The 13,696-nt window shown below is 31.0% G+C and overlaps 1 protein-coding gene across 1 annotated transcript; it reads right to left on the bottom strand.

Annotated features, from left to right (window-relative positions):
• Positions 1-2,439: 2,439 nt before the first annotated feature.
• LOC139524137 (pseudouridylate synthase RPUSD2-like) lies at positions 2,440-13,535 on the bottom strand. The gene is made up of 11 exons (XM_071318731.1): positions 13,123-13,535; positions 12,612-12,732; positions 11,671-11,792; positions 10,468-10,568; positions 9,510-9,676; positions 8,668-8,809; positions 7,755-7,891; positions 7,143-7,196; positions 6,230-6,321; positions 5,137-5,712; positions 2,440-2,551 (listed from the first exon to the last, which is right to left on the bottom strand). The coding sequence occupies exons 1-11, from the start codon at positions 13,315-13,317 to the stop codon at positions 2,477-2,479; spliced, it is 1,782 nt and encodes a 593-aa protein (XP_071174832.1). The 5' UTR covers positions 13,318-13,535; the 3' UTR covers positions 2,440-2,476.
• Between the last annotated feature and the right edge of the window lie 161 nt (positions 13,536-13,696).

Raw genomic sequence — 13,696 nt, 5'->3', positions numbered from 1 at the left:
AAAAAGGCAGGACAGAGATTACAACTAAAAAAAAAAGCAGGACAAAATTTTTCATCCTAGCCCCCCCATAAAAATCAAATGGTAGCTCCCTAATACTTGCATGTTGTGAGAAAAAAAAACCATAATAATGTATCGGCAAACAGAAAATGTCCCATCACTACTGCTAGAGAAAAAATACAAGTTATGTTACATTGGTGAACCAAGACCTTCATCTTTAGGTCGGTTGTTGTCTCTTCGACACAGTCCATGTTTTCTCTCTAAAGTGCATACATATGTCAGCAGGTTTTTTTTAAACTAGAGCGTCGAATATCTACCTTTTGTGTCAACGACCAGTGGCAAATATTTCATAAGTATTCATCATAATCTAAGTATATGGTTTACATGCTTGATTGCACACATATCATGGGTCATCAACGGTCATATTTAGCTTATTTTGTGTGACATACATGTTATTTTAAAAAGGTTTAGTAAGGTTCATGTTTTAACTTTCTTTTTGATCCTTAGTATTTTCTTTATTTTGCTATGTTAGCCTATCACATTCAAGGCATTGTGAGCAATCCCAATCACTTGATATCTGACATCACTAGCATACATGTAGCCATTATTCACTATACATTGTACAGTGTTCAAACAATAAAAAGAAGCTCTGGTATGATTGCCAGTGAGACAACTCTTCACAAGAGACCTTATGACACAGAAAGTAACAACTATATGTATGGCATTCAACAATGAGCAAAGCTCATACCACATAGTCAGCTGTAAAAGACCCAGAAATGACAAATCTCAAAAAATTCAAACGAACAAACTAACGGCCTAATTTATGAACAAAGGTTTGAAGGAAAAACAAATATATATGTAACACAGCAACAAATGACTACCACTGAATTACAGGCTCCTAACTTGGGACAAGCACAGTTTTTTTTTTATCTATTTTGTTGTTCTCTGTCTTTGTTTTTGGTAAGAATTTTAAAATGGTTGCACATGGTCATTCAGAGGCAATAACTCCTAAAAAGAGTCAGTTAACTTTAAAATGTCATCCATGCATATTGGTTGCTCTTATTTGTGCTTAACATCTATGCTATTTACAGTTTCTCTCTATCTATAATAATTTCTGCAAAAATGGATAAATATAATCTTTCAAGGGCCATAAATCTTATCAGGGATCAAACCACAATTTAAGCCAAGTCTACTAATTTTCAGCTCTTTAAATTTGCTATTTAGAATTTTTCTCTAACATTATAATCATGATAATTTCTTGGATTTTTTTCTTTTAAATAAGCTGTTCAATAATCCCATAAGTGAGGTCCTAGGACAATTCCTTAATGTAGACTTACCTGTAGAATCATATTCTGTTTAACATCTGTTATAGTTTTCAAGATAACAACTAGTTGCTGAAATTTAAAAAAAAAAAAAGAAAAAAAAAGGAAGATTTTAAGGACAATAACTCCAAAATTTGTTTCTAGAATTTTTGAAAATTCAGCAGGTGATGGACCTTCTGTTAACATAGACAATGCAATTTCCCATAGAAACTCCCTTTGTGCTTCAAGCTGTACCACTTTTACTATGAAATTTCGTAAAAAATCATATCCTGGAACACAAGTTGGTATGCACTACTTTTTTATTCAACAGTAAAAACATAGGGCTGTGCGGCATATTTTCAACATTTATATTCCCCTAACTTCTAAAAGTTTAAACTTTCTATACCCCTATCTTCACTTTAAGCCTACCTCATATTAAATTAACACCTGTATCATGTGCTTTTATACTGGTAACATTCCAAAAGTATTTCTCTATGAGATGAAACATAGAGATCGTATCTTGGAACCAGTACGTAAACAAACAGAATATCTTTGAATATTATAATTTATATATCTCCCCAAACATTTCCAAATGAGATTGGCTTTTGAAACCTTAACCTGCTGATCAATTCTTACTAAAAATGCATGAATAATTTGCTCTAACTGATTTAGTTTTTGAAATATAAGCTAAAAACCATGATAATACTAGAAATTGACATTTCAAGGGCAATAACTCTAAAATATGTTGTCCAAAAATTCTGCATGGGATAAAAATTATCCTACTAAATATTTTATGTCTGATTTACTTTTACTGCTCTAGTTTTTTTTATATAGTTCAAAAACTGCATTGCTGGATTGTGATGTTATCTGAAATTAGTTTCTTACTGTAATACAGATAGTGTTATAAATGTGATGCCATGTTTTATAGAAACAAGAAGGTATTTTACAATTCCCTGTTTACCAGCTGGATGATATAAGAAATTTCTGAGCAGAACACATGTAGGTTCAATGAAGTAGGTTTTAAAACAAGTTTACACCTAAAAAAAGTCTACACATATGACAGACGCCAAGTTTTGGCAAACACTCACATGATCTTTTAGGCCAGGTACATGTAAGTTACAATGATAAAACTATATCAGAATTACAATTTAAATGTGTTTATTCTAAAATAGCTAGTGTTATTGAGAAGTGTCATCTACCCAGTTCTCCTTAGCCCATTCTGGTAATTCTGTACTATATCCCCAGTCTGATCCCTGAAAAAATACCACAAATATAATTTCATTAATTTTATTAGTTCCTTAAATACAAAGTATTATTGTAATTGTAGGTTGGAGAAGACGTTACCAAGTTGTAAAACATGTGTCTGATCAATTTGTTGTTTTGAACAATAAAATATGTTTAAACTAGATAAGGTTTACTTTTCATAAATTTTAGGTATACATTATCATGATTATATGCAATAGACAAGAGGCTGTCACAACGACAGCAAACCGGATTTATTTACATTTATTTGTGTCCTGGCAATATCACAAGAACCATTACTGATGAATGGTGAAAGTGAAAATCATCAATATCAAATTTGACCTCCATTTTGTTATCAGTATCAACATTTTGAAATAATAATATTTGAAAAGCTTAGATTGAATGGTTCATGAGTAAATGCAACAACGTAAATGGAAACGCCATTTTACGATCTTTCAAGAACCATAACTCCTGATCAGTAAAAGTCAAAATCGACATTATGGAACTTGACCTCTATTTTGTCATCAGTAACAACATATTAAAATTTCAAAAGCTTTGGTTGAATGGTTCATGAGAAAATGCACGGACACGACGGGAAACACCATTTTTCAATCTTTCAAGAACCATAACTCCTGAACGGTAAAAGTCAAAATCGTCATTATTGAACTTGACCTCCATTTTGTCATCAGTAACAGCATATTAAAATTTCGGAAAGCTTTGGTAGAACAGTTCATGCATAAATGCACGGACACGACTGGAAACTCCATTTTTCAATCTTTCAAGAACCATAACTCCTGAACGGTAAAAGTCAAAATCGTCATTATTGAACTTGACCTCCATTCTGTCATCAGTAACAACATATTAAAATTTGGGAAGCTTTGGTAGAACAGTTCATGAGTAAATGCATGGACATGACTGAAAACTCCATTTTTCAATCTTTCAAGAACCATAACTCCTGAACGGTAAAAGTCAAAATCGCCATTATTGAACTTGACCTCCGTATAGTTGTCAGTAATAACATATTAAAATTTTAAAAGCTTTGGTTGAACGGTTCATGAGTTAATGCACGGACAACATTTGATTGCCGCCTTTCAAGAACCATAACTCCTGAACGGTAAAAGTCAAAATCGCCATTATTGAACTTGACCTTCGTATAGTTGTCAGTAATAACATATTAAAATTTTAAAAGCTTTGGTTGAACGGTTCATGAGTTAATGCACGGACAACATTTGATTGCCGCCTTTCAAGAACCATAACTCCTGAACGGTAAAAGTCAAAATCGCCATTATTGAACTTGACCTTCGTATAGTTGTCAGTAATAACATATTAAAATTTTAAAAGCTTTGGTTGAACGGTTCATGAGTTAATGCACGGACAACATTTGATTGCCGCCCGCCCGCCCGCCCGCCCGCCCGCCCGCCCGCCCGCCGTACATCCCCAAATCAATAACCGACATTTTTGTCACAAAAATCCGGTTAAAAACAATTACTTTGTTACTAAATCAGCCAAACATAACTATGTGTATTAATGTATTACACTAAAAGATTATTGAGTTCTTTCATTATCTTGATTATAATTCAATGCAAATATACAGCATGAATAAAAGATTAAATTAAATAGTGTTATTTCTTATACTTTCAAATATGTATAGTATGTTTTAAATTGTTATGCCTTTTGGCCTCTGGTGGACAGTTGCAATCATACCACATCTTCTAATTTGTTTACAGAGTTATATATGTGCCCAAGATTTAATAATAGTGCAGGTGTTACGTTTTCTTTAGTTATGTTTTGTCCTTACATGTCCTACTTGAATGAAATTTCAAATAAAAAATAAAGCTCTGTTTTAGTGCAAATTCTATAGCATGTGCATGATGTATAAATGATGTGTTTTATAAATTAGAAATGATTTATACACAGGTTATGGATGGTGCAATAAAATTTGCAAATAGCATATGTATTTAATTAAGGATGTTTGCTTGTCATGTTTTGGAATTTTTGTCAGATTTTCGAAATCCTCTGGTTTTATCCATTTGAATGCCTTAAAAAAATTTGCCCATGAACCCCCATTTTTCTTTTTATAAATCTTTTACATGTATAATTATAAGCCATTTGTAAAAGTCTTATAAAATTTTATTTATTTTTTAAGAGTTTTTGAGAACGTTAAATGGTCAAGGATAAAGCAATGAAAAATCAAGAGAGAACATTTTCCCGCCAATATTCCAATGGCTAATATCTCGAAAACAAGCACATTGACCCCTATATTTTTTTTTGCTTTTTTGATTCCTCAATTAATCCCCTATCCATATATACTAGTTTTATGGAAAGTTATTTATTTTGAAACTGAGCAGCAAACATCCTTAAATATACATGTTACTGTGGATTCATTGATATTCGTTGGATACCAATTTTCGTGGATTTCGTGGGACAGGGAAACAACGAATTTAAATGTTTAACGAACTGCATATTTTCTATAGGAATGTATGTGAATTTTGTCAAAACCACGAAATTAAATATCCACGAATATGCAAGTTTCCCTCTGTCCACGAAAATTGGTACCCACGAAAATAAATGAATCCACAGTATCTGAATAAGTTACCTTATAACTCAATGCATGGAGATACATGACTAGATCCTTTGGTCCAGGATCTATATAATTCCTCTTACAGCTACTACAATGTTCATTAGGAAGCCATTTCGATTCATCAAAAGTCTGATAAACAATTGTCTTTTGCGCATCATCCTTTGTTACTGTACATGCCATCTCTCTGTCATTGTCAAGGGATTCAGAATTACAACATAAAATTTTATCCTCGTTTAAGTCAGATTCTGATTTGAGCTCTGAACCTGAAGATTTTTCTGAGAGTGTTACTTTAGAGATTTTATCTTCTGTCTCTGTATGATCAATTTTAGCTTTCTTTTCCTTAGGTTCTAAACTATCTATTTCTGTATCACTATAAATAGAATCTTTTCTTGTCCCACTTTCTGAACTCTCTATTTCAGTGTTTGTTTCTGAATCTGTACATCTAACATCACAGTCTGTGCCATCTGTTTTTTCTTCAGACACTTTACTATCTTGACTTTCTTTTATTTCCTTCAATCTTTTATGATATAGAGGATTTTCACCATTATACCATAAACCAACACTATGTAAATTCTGTATTTCATCTGTTATCTTTAATAAAAATCAATTGTAAAATTTTAATTTCATAGTAACAGATTTTAAAGAAAGGTAAATATTTGTAATCATGATAGCAATTTAAGTTATTCAACATCCAATTTACTCTGTATTTATCATGAATTTGAATTCAACAAGCAATTTTAAGTTTAATATCATAATTTCAAGGATCTGCTGACCATTCTGCAGCACCTGCATGGATCACTCCCAGTTTTTGGTGGAGTTCATGTTGCCGTCTTTAGTTTTGTATGTTGTTTTTAGTGTATAATATGTTCATAGTCTTTTTGTCATTTTTTATATTTGCCCCAACATTGTCAGGTTTTTTTTTTAACTTTTTAATGTCCCTTTGGTCTTCGCCTCTCTTTCAACATTGTTCAAAACCCAGATATAAGAAATCTGGATTTAAAACTTTTTCCAATTCTAACATTTGTTATAATAAAATCTTTAGGGTCTTTCAAATCAAACATATTTTTGAAAAGTTCCTTAATTATCTTTTGTTCTCATTAGATCCTACCTCTGTATCAGATTTCCAGAATTCACCTCCTTTTCCTCTATTTGGACCAAAAGCTGGACTATTATACAATGGGTCATTTATTATCGGATATCCTGAAAATACGATAGTAATATTATGATCTTGTACCACCATAAATATACAATAATTTTGTTACAAAATTTCCTGTCTTTAATTGCGATGTTTATAGCTAAAGGGCAAATTCAAACAAGGAATTTATGGAAAGAATATGTGCAGTGGAAAACTGAAACAAGTTAATATTTAACAAAAATTACAGCACAAATTTAACACATATAGCTTTGCATCTTTTATTAATTTAAGAATAAATTTGAAATCAGTTGTTCATGTAGTGAAATAACATTTCTTCATGCAGGTCTTGTTTTTTGGAATGTGATTAAATTTGGTTTTTATAGTAAATTTGTTATTCCAAATTTTACCCACAAATGGATTTAGCCTTATAAAAAGAGTTGAAAGACCATGTTCGTTGCATATTACTTTTTGTCTAATGGATAGTCATGGGGCAGTTGAAGAATGCCATTAAACAGACTCAATTTTTAATGGAATATTCTTAATTATTAATCTAGCTGTTATATTGACTTGGTATAGACATGTTTTACATGATGTTATGTTATGTATGTGCAGATAGCTCTCTTCCTATAAACCCCTTGTAATTTATAATGAGGGAAAAACAGTCCTAAATCTATTCTTATGAGGATGCTTTGAGCATGCTGGAGGATTTACTATGTATTGATCTATTCAATGTCTCTTTCATAAAAAAAAGAAAAGTAAAATCACAAAAATACTCATATCCATTGAAAATTCAAAACGAAAAGTCCTTAATGAAATGGTAAAATCAAAGGATTTATAAAAAAGGATCTGTTTCTAAATAACAATGACTTTCTGGTACCAGTATTACCTAAGAATTGCAGGTGTACTCTTATCTGATGTGTCCTTCCAGTATAGGGTAAACCTGAAATAAAAGGCTCTAGTAAGAAAAAGATTCATAAATCCTGAAATAAATATCCAAATGTTAAAAAATATTTTTGATGATTTAAACATTTTCTTCTTGTTTTGATGATATCCATCTCTACCCCTGAAACACTTCATAAAACTAATACAATAGTCTTTTCAAAAGTATGAGAAAATTATCTGATAAATCTAAATTATTGTTATCTTACAAAATTTTCCTTTGATCTTACTGACTGATAATTTCCTTTCTCAGCACAGTAGAGTTATATGAAAAATTATTGCTAGAAACTAAGAGTCCACGTGCGGCTGTCAATGAAATTATGTAGAATAGTGATAAACTGGTTATCATTGCATGCATTGGTCATCTCAACTTGAATGCTATTCTCACTTTTGCCATACAGGCTCAAGCGAGAAAAACAATCTTGTTGAGATGACCAATGATAATTATAGATTATCGTTGATCATCTCAAATCTAAAATAGCAATATTCTATAATTACCACCACAAATTTATACATATAATTACTTAATATTAAATCAATCACTTAAACCTGGACTTACATCTGACAACACTGGATTTTCCATTATAACTTAATCTCTGAAAGACAGTTTTACTTGGTTTGCCAGGAGATTTTACCCTCATCATGGAAATTTTGTGGCTGATTAAGTCAAGTGGTTGATCACAAGTTATTTCTTCTCTGAAAAGAAATATTCCTTTTAAATGAAAATTTAGATGTTCAATAAAATTCTATTAATTATAGCTGTATAAATCAATGTAACTGTACTTGCGCACCAAAATGAACCCCTTGAATCTTGGGCCATATATTCCGTAATCAGATGAGATGTGGATGCATTTTTCATCTATAAACATGAACACTTGCAGCCAGATTGGTTATTCAATATACAATTTTGAGAAATGTTCTGAGAAATAATTTTCTTCATAATTGTGGATAAACTATTTTGTAGGTTCCAAAAAACTTTCAATGCCTGTGTGTTAAAAAAATGAATGAAATACAAATGAAAGTAGACGTCTTTTTTATTTTTTTTTGTAAATTAGGTCTGCCTTTTCATTGAAGTATCATACCTCATATCTTTTGTTCATAACCTAGCAATGATATATATTCAACTTTATTGAATTGAATAATTTATTAAATGATTTTGGACCCTCCCTCCCTTTTTTTGGTCTGATCAATGCGTTTAAATCTGTAAATAGGGACATATGGTTGGAACCCTACTTTTTCCTGGGTTCGGAACCATCCTTTTTAAAAATAGTTGGATACGCCCGCCCGTATGGGTCATGTGGGTTGAAATGATCAAATTTATAAAACTGAAATCTTTTACATTCATTAATTTTAGAATTATGATTTTGAATTCAAACAAAAAAGATATATACTACTTATATTAGAAGTAGCAATGTACAAACAAAATCATCAACATTTTATCTTCATTTTAATTTCCATGACATTATACTTACTGTGGAAATTCTCCCACCACACGACAAACATATTCCTTTTGTACGTGTTTACCAAATATTTCATCTTCAAGTTGCCTTGTTTTTTCTGGTGTTTTAGCTAATATTAAAACACCTGATGTCAGGCGATCTAATCTATAAATATCTAAAACAAGATAGTCAAAGTATATATATTGAATTCACTGACATGACAGATAAATAACTATGAAAAGTTTTAAATGTTACTTCCAATACTAAGGGAGATAACTGATGTAAAACTGGTTCCCTGTTTTAATCTTAGGATATATCCCCATATATCTAGGTCACGTGTGTAAACAAATTACATCTGATCGCACGGAAGAGAGGAAGGTTTATCAAAAATTATAATTTTTGTTTATTTATTTGTAAAATTAAAAGGTGCCACAAAACAAAGGAAAGTAATTGATGAAAATCTATGTACAAACTGTGAGATTTAACTCATATATACATTAATCAACTTTTTGGCTGCCCCTTTTTAATTGAAAAAGTTTCTATTTGTAAATACAAAATAAAAATTTCATGAACTAGATAAGATGTAAAATCACTAATGTTAGAATGAATTTCAATCTAAGCATGAAATAAGCAATAAAGACACCACATGGTAATCAGTCCAAAACTTATGTTTTTTTCCTCTTTTTTTATTGTTAGTGTGATTTAAGCTAGATGGTGACAACTAATTGAAATATTTTGTGTTAAATGCCCTTCAACTTCGTTACTGATTTGGTTTTCCAACAGATTTGAGTGCCCCTCCTGAGTCTTATGCAGACAAAACTTTTCAATTATTGAGTCATAAATAACTACACGAACATACATGTACAAAAACTTACTTCTAAGATTAGGATATCCATATTCTTTGCCTAGTATAAAGGCTATAGAATTAAATCTATATCTTCCACAGGGATGACATGGAATGGACGGTGGCTTGTTGATAACTACAACATCTTTATCATCATGGATAATCTTCAATGGACTACCACTGACAGGGTTTTCATGTCTGAAATTGGTAAAGTTATGATTAAAAAATATATCAGTTCTTAGAAGTATTATGTAGTACCATTGTCCCCTATTATGTTTGTTATACAATAACATTATGCAATTGTTACTTTCATTGTTAGGCAATCAATGACATTTGTGCCATATAAGAGGGAGGTTTTGCTAGCCAAAACATTAGGTTCAACCCCCCCATAATTTTTCTTAAAATGTTGTGTATCAATTCTGCAATATGACAGTTGTTATCAAATAGTCTGTTTCTATGTATGTAGCATTGGCGTTTGTTTTTGTTGCACTTTAGAATTTTTGTTGTTTTGTTGGGTTTTTTTTATAGTTGATGTGTTGTAGTTTGTCATCTGGATTTGTTTTCTCTCAATCGATTTATGACTTTTGAATAGCGGTATACTACTGTTATTTATATTTAGTTTTATGTATATTTAATTAAGTCATTTGTGAAAAGTTAATTTTCCAGTAAGGTATACCTTTTGGTAACTAATTCGTCATGAAAGTCAAGTTTTAACTAAGAAGAAATGCATGCAGTTTTAATATATTATAGAAGATGAAAATCAATTTGAAATTATGCCATATCTTTATATACTATTATCATAGATGCTAAAGTTACATATTTTTTTTCTGCTTTTTAAAGAAAGCCATGTTTAAAACATAAGGTACTTGTGCTTGACTTTTTAATTGAATTGATTTTGTTTTCTATGTATCCATTCCTAATTCTTCAAATTTCTTTAACTGCCATCATACCGACTTAATTCTACTGAAGACATGTTTGTAACAAATTACCTATGAAGAGTATGTTCCAGAAAATCATGATTTTTTACTTTGTAATCTATAGATACTGGTTTACCATTTACTGTTACTCTACCACTCTCTATAGCATCAATCTATAAGATAACAGTAACATAGTTAATAATAAAATAAAGATGTAAATAGCATGGTAAATAGGTCAAGAAGATTTGTATTTGATTTGTTTATAGACTCACCACATCCCCAAGGTGTTATCATTTATAGACTCACCACACCTCCAAGGTGTTATCATTTATAGACTCACCACATCCCCAAAGTGTTATCATTTATAGACTCACCACATCCTCAAGGTGTTATCATTTATAGACTCCCCATATCCTCAAGGTGTTATCATTTATAGACTCACAACATCCCCAAGGTGTTATCATTTATAGACTCACCACATCCCCAAGGTGTTATCATTTATAGACTCACCACATCCCCAAGGTGTTATCATAAAAGAAGCTTGATTAGGTTGGTAATAATAAAGTTTATGCAATGAAAAATGTATGTTGTGGTACGTATTCCTGAAATGGGAAGTTTTAGGGATAAATATTTTACTTTCTGTGATTCATTTGCAAACAAATTTTTACTCCCATAAGTCATGTAAGTTACAAAAATACATGTTTGTATTATATCCCATTTTTTTTTATTAATATTGTATTTAAATTGTGTTATAAATCAAATTTGTTTGTTCAGTGTATGTTTACTTTTTTTGTTAATGTTTTTTTAATCTAGTAAGCCATTTCAATTGATATTTAATAGTCTGTCTTTTTATGTTGTAATGTTTCACTTTTGTTTCAGGTTATAGTGAACATGGTGAAGGTTGAGGATTGTTAAATCTTGATGCATTTATTTGCACCTGTCCTAGGTCTGAGCTTGTTGTTCAGTGGCTGTCGTTTGTTGATGCTGTTTATAATAAGTGCTCCTGGTTTTTTCTTAAAAGATTGGACCATTAGTTTTCCTGTGAATGGTTTCACTCTAGTCATTTGTGTGGCCCTTTATAGCTTGCTGTATGGTGTGAGCCAAGCCTCAGTTTTGAAAGCCATTCTTTGTCCTAAATGTACGATGGTTTCCTTTTAACAAATGATGACTTGGATGGAGAGTTATTTCATTGGCACTCATACCACATATTCTTATATCTATGCAGATTAAAGTATAATATAAATTAGAAGTACATCTGCTTTTATGAGTTCTTACATATTCTTCTGTTTCTGTTCCATGGAAATCTTTAGTAAAGATGTCTAGTACTGTTGTACCATTCCATCGCTGTTTGCAAAATGATGAAAATGTAAAATAGTATGGGTACACTTTTCTCAATCCTAAAATACAATATTTATATAGTATATTATAGCGATTAAACATGTTGAATGCTTGTCCTAAAATTTATCATATCTATCCAATAACATGAATAAGTCAATGCTGTAAATATGCATGTTGGCTAGAATTTAGAATTCATTTTTTATTTCTAAAATTTACAGTAAACTCTCTTCAACATTGTTCAAGTGATAATGAAACATGAGTTTGACTGTTGTCAAGACCTCTCTTGTAATAAAAATAAGGAGATGTGGTATAATCTGATAATTGCCAATAAGACACAAAATGATGTAGATGTACAAATGTAAACTACAATAAATCACAGTACAGCCTTCCAAAATGTGCAAAACCCATATACTGCATTACATGAAATATGGTTTCCACAATCTGTCATGACTTTAACTGTAACATGATTTGGACTGTTCTAAAGTGACTTTAATTGTAACATGATTTTGACTGTTCTGTTGTGACTAATTTTAACATGATTTGACTGTTTTGCCGTAGAATTCAGTGTTTTCAACATTCTCTCATGACAATTAATGTATAATACATATGTATATATGGTTCTGGATGCTGTGCTATGACATGTATGACCAATTTGAACATATTCCATATAATTAGTAATTTGATAAAGATGTACATGTATCTATTTTTCTTGAAAAATGTATGTCGAACGAGGAATGCAAACGATCAGTACTGACTACACACTAGTTGTGAAATGTGACATCCCTTCCCTCAATTTTCAGTCTTTGGTGAACCCTGATGAATGTCATGTGGAAATCTAATTTGTACACTAATATATTACATATAAATGTATGTATTACCATTTTCAAAATAATACTCTGCAGCATCAAACAGGTTTTTGTCAAATCCTGGATTTTGTTTGTTATTTGTTAATCCTTTTGTTAGTTTTTTCATCTCCTTTCTTCTTTCTTTGGCAACAAGCTTAAATATAAATTAATATGTACTATATATAACCCCATTGTTTAGAATCTAATTTAAAACACTCTAAAAATAATTATAAACCTTTTAACATGTTTAAGTTCAAAATGGTCTATATTATAAAGACCCATTGGTGTCCTTCAGCTGTTGTCTGCTCTATGGTCGGGATGTTGTCGCTTTGACACATTCCCCATTTCCTTTCTTAATTTTATTATAATTTTTTTTTGGTAAAAAATGAAAATAAACTATAGCACAACAACATGAACAAAGCCTTGAAAAATTAAGCTGCAGTCAGGCATGAGCAGCAGATAAATAAATAAATAATCAAACAACAAAAAATTCTAGAATTTTAAAATAGTTGTCCCCTTATCATTGCTTATCAGTTTGTTATACCCTCTTCTGTTTTCTTTGGGCTCTTTTGGAGAGAACAGGTTCCTGAACTGCATCATCTCCATCTGTGGTTGGCTTAGGTGCTGTTAAATCTGACATTGTTGATATAAATGTCTCTGACTGTTTAAGAGTTTTTAGGCAATTTAACAATACACTTGAAGTATTCCTTCCATGTTTAGTGAACAGGTGAATGTGCATGAAGTAAATACAAGTTTCATTCACGTTAGTTGTTAAAGCCTAGAGATTCAGAAGTCTGTATTGATAATTCAAAATAAACCAGTATAATTGTGTTTGTTGTTATTAATCATTATCCAACAATACAAATATTCAATATATGATAAAATGTTCTCAAAATTAGAAACGCAATGAAATTGTGATGGGCGCATCCATTTTGGAAGGGACATAACTCAGATACCAACTCGGCCCGGCATACATGCCAGCTCGTACCTTAATTTGCCTTCATATAGCATGATAATATAGCAACATACAAATACAATAAAATGTACATTTAATTGGTAATATAATGCGGTCATGATTGTTTCAAACCAAAACTAAGTAGATTCTAAAAATCATTCCA

The sequence above is a fragment of the Mytilus edulis genome, chromosome 5, assembly GCF_963676685.1.
Source record: "Mytilus edulis chromosome 5, xbMytEdul2.2, whole genome shotgun sequence".
Classification (NCBI taxonomy): domain Eukaryota; kingdom Metazoa; phylum Mollusca; class Bivalvia; order Mytilida; family Mytilidae; genus Mytilus; species Mytilus edulis.
The sequence above is the reverse complement of the archived record's forward strand: the minus strand, read 5'-3'. Positions and strand labels throughout refer to the sequence as shown.

Excerpts from the sequence above, each read along its gene's own strand:
- LOC139524137 (XM_071318731.1), bottom strand. The coding sequence starts at position 13,317 with ATGCACATTCACCTGTTCACTAAACATGGAAGGAATACTTCAAGTGTA. Across the intron at positions 6,322-7,142 it reads AGTACACCTGCAATTCTTAG|GATATCCGATAATAAATGAC; the intron begins GTAATACTGGTA and ends TCGTATTTTCAG. Across the intron at positions 5,713-6,229 it reads TCTGGAAATCTGATACAGAG|ATAACAGATGAAATACAGAA; the intron begins GTAGGATCTAAT and ends TTTTTATTAAAG.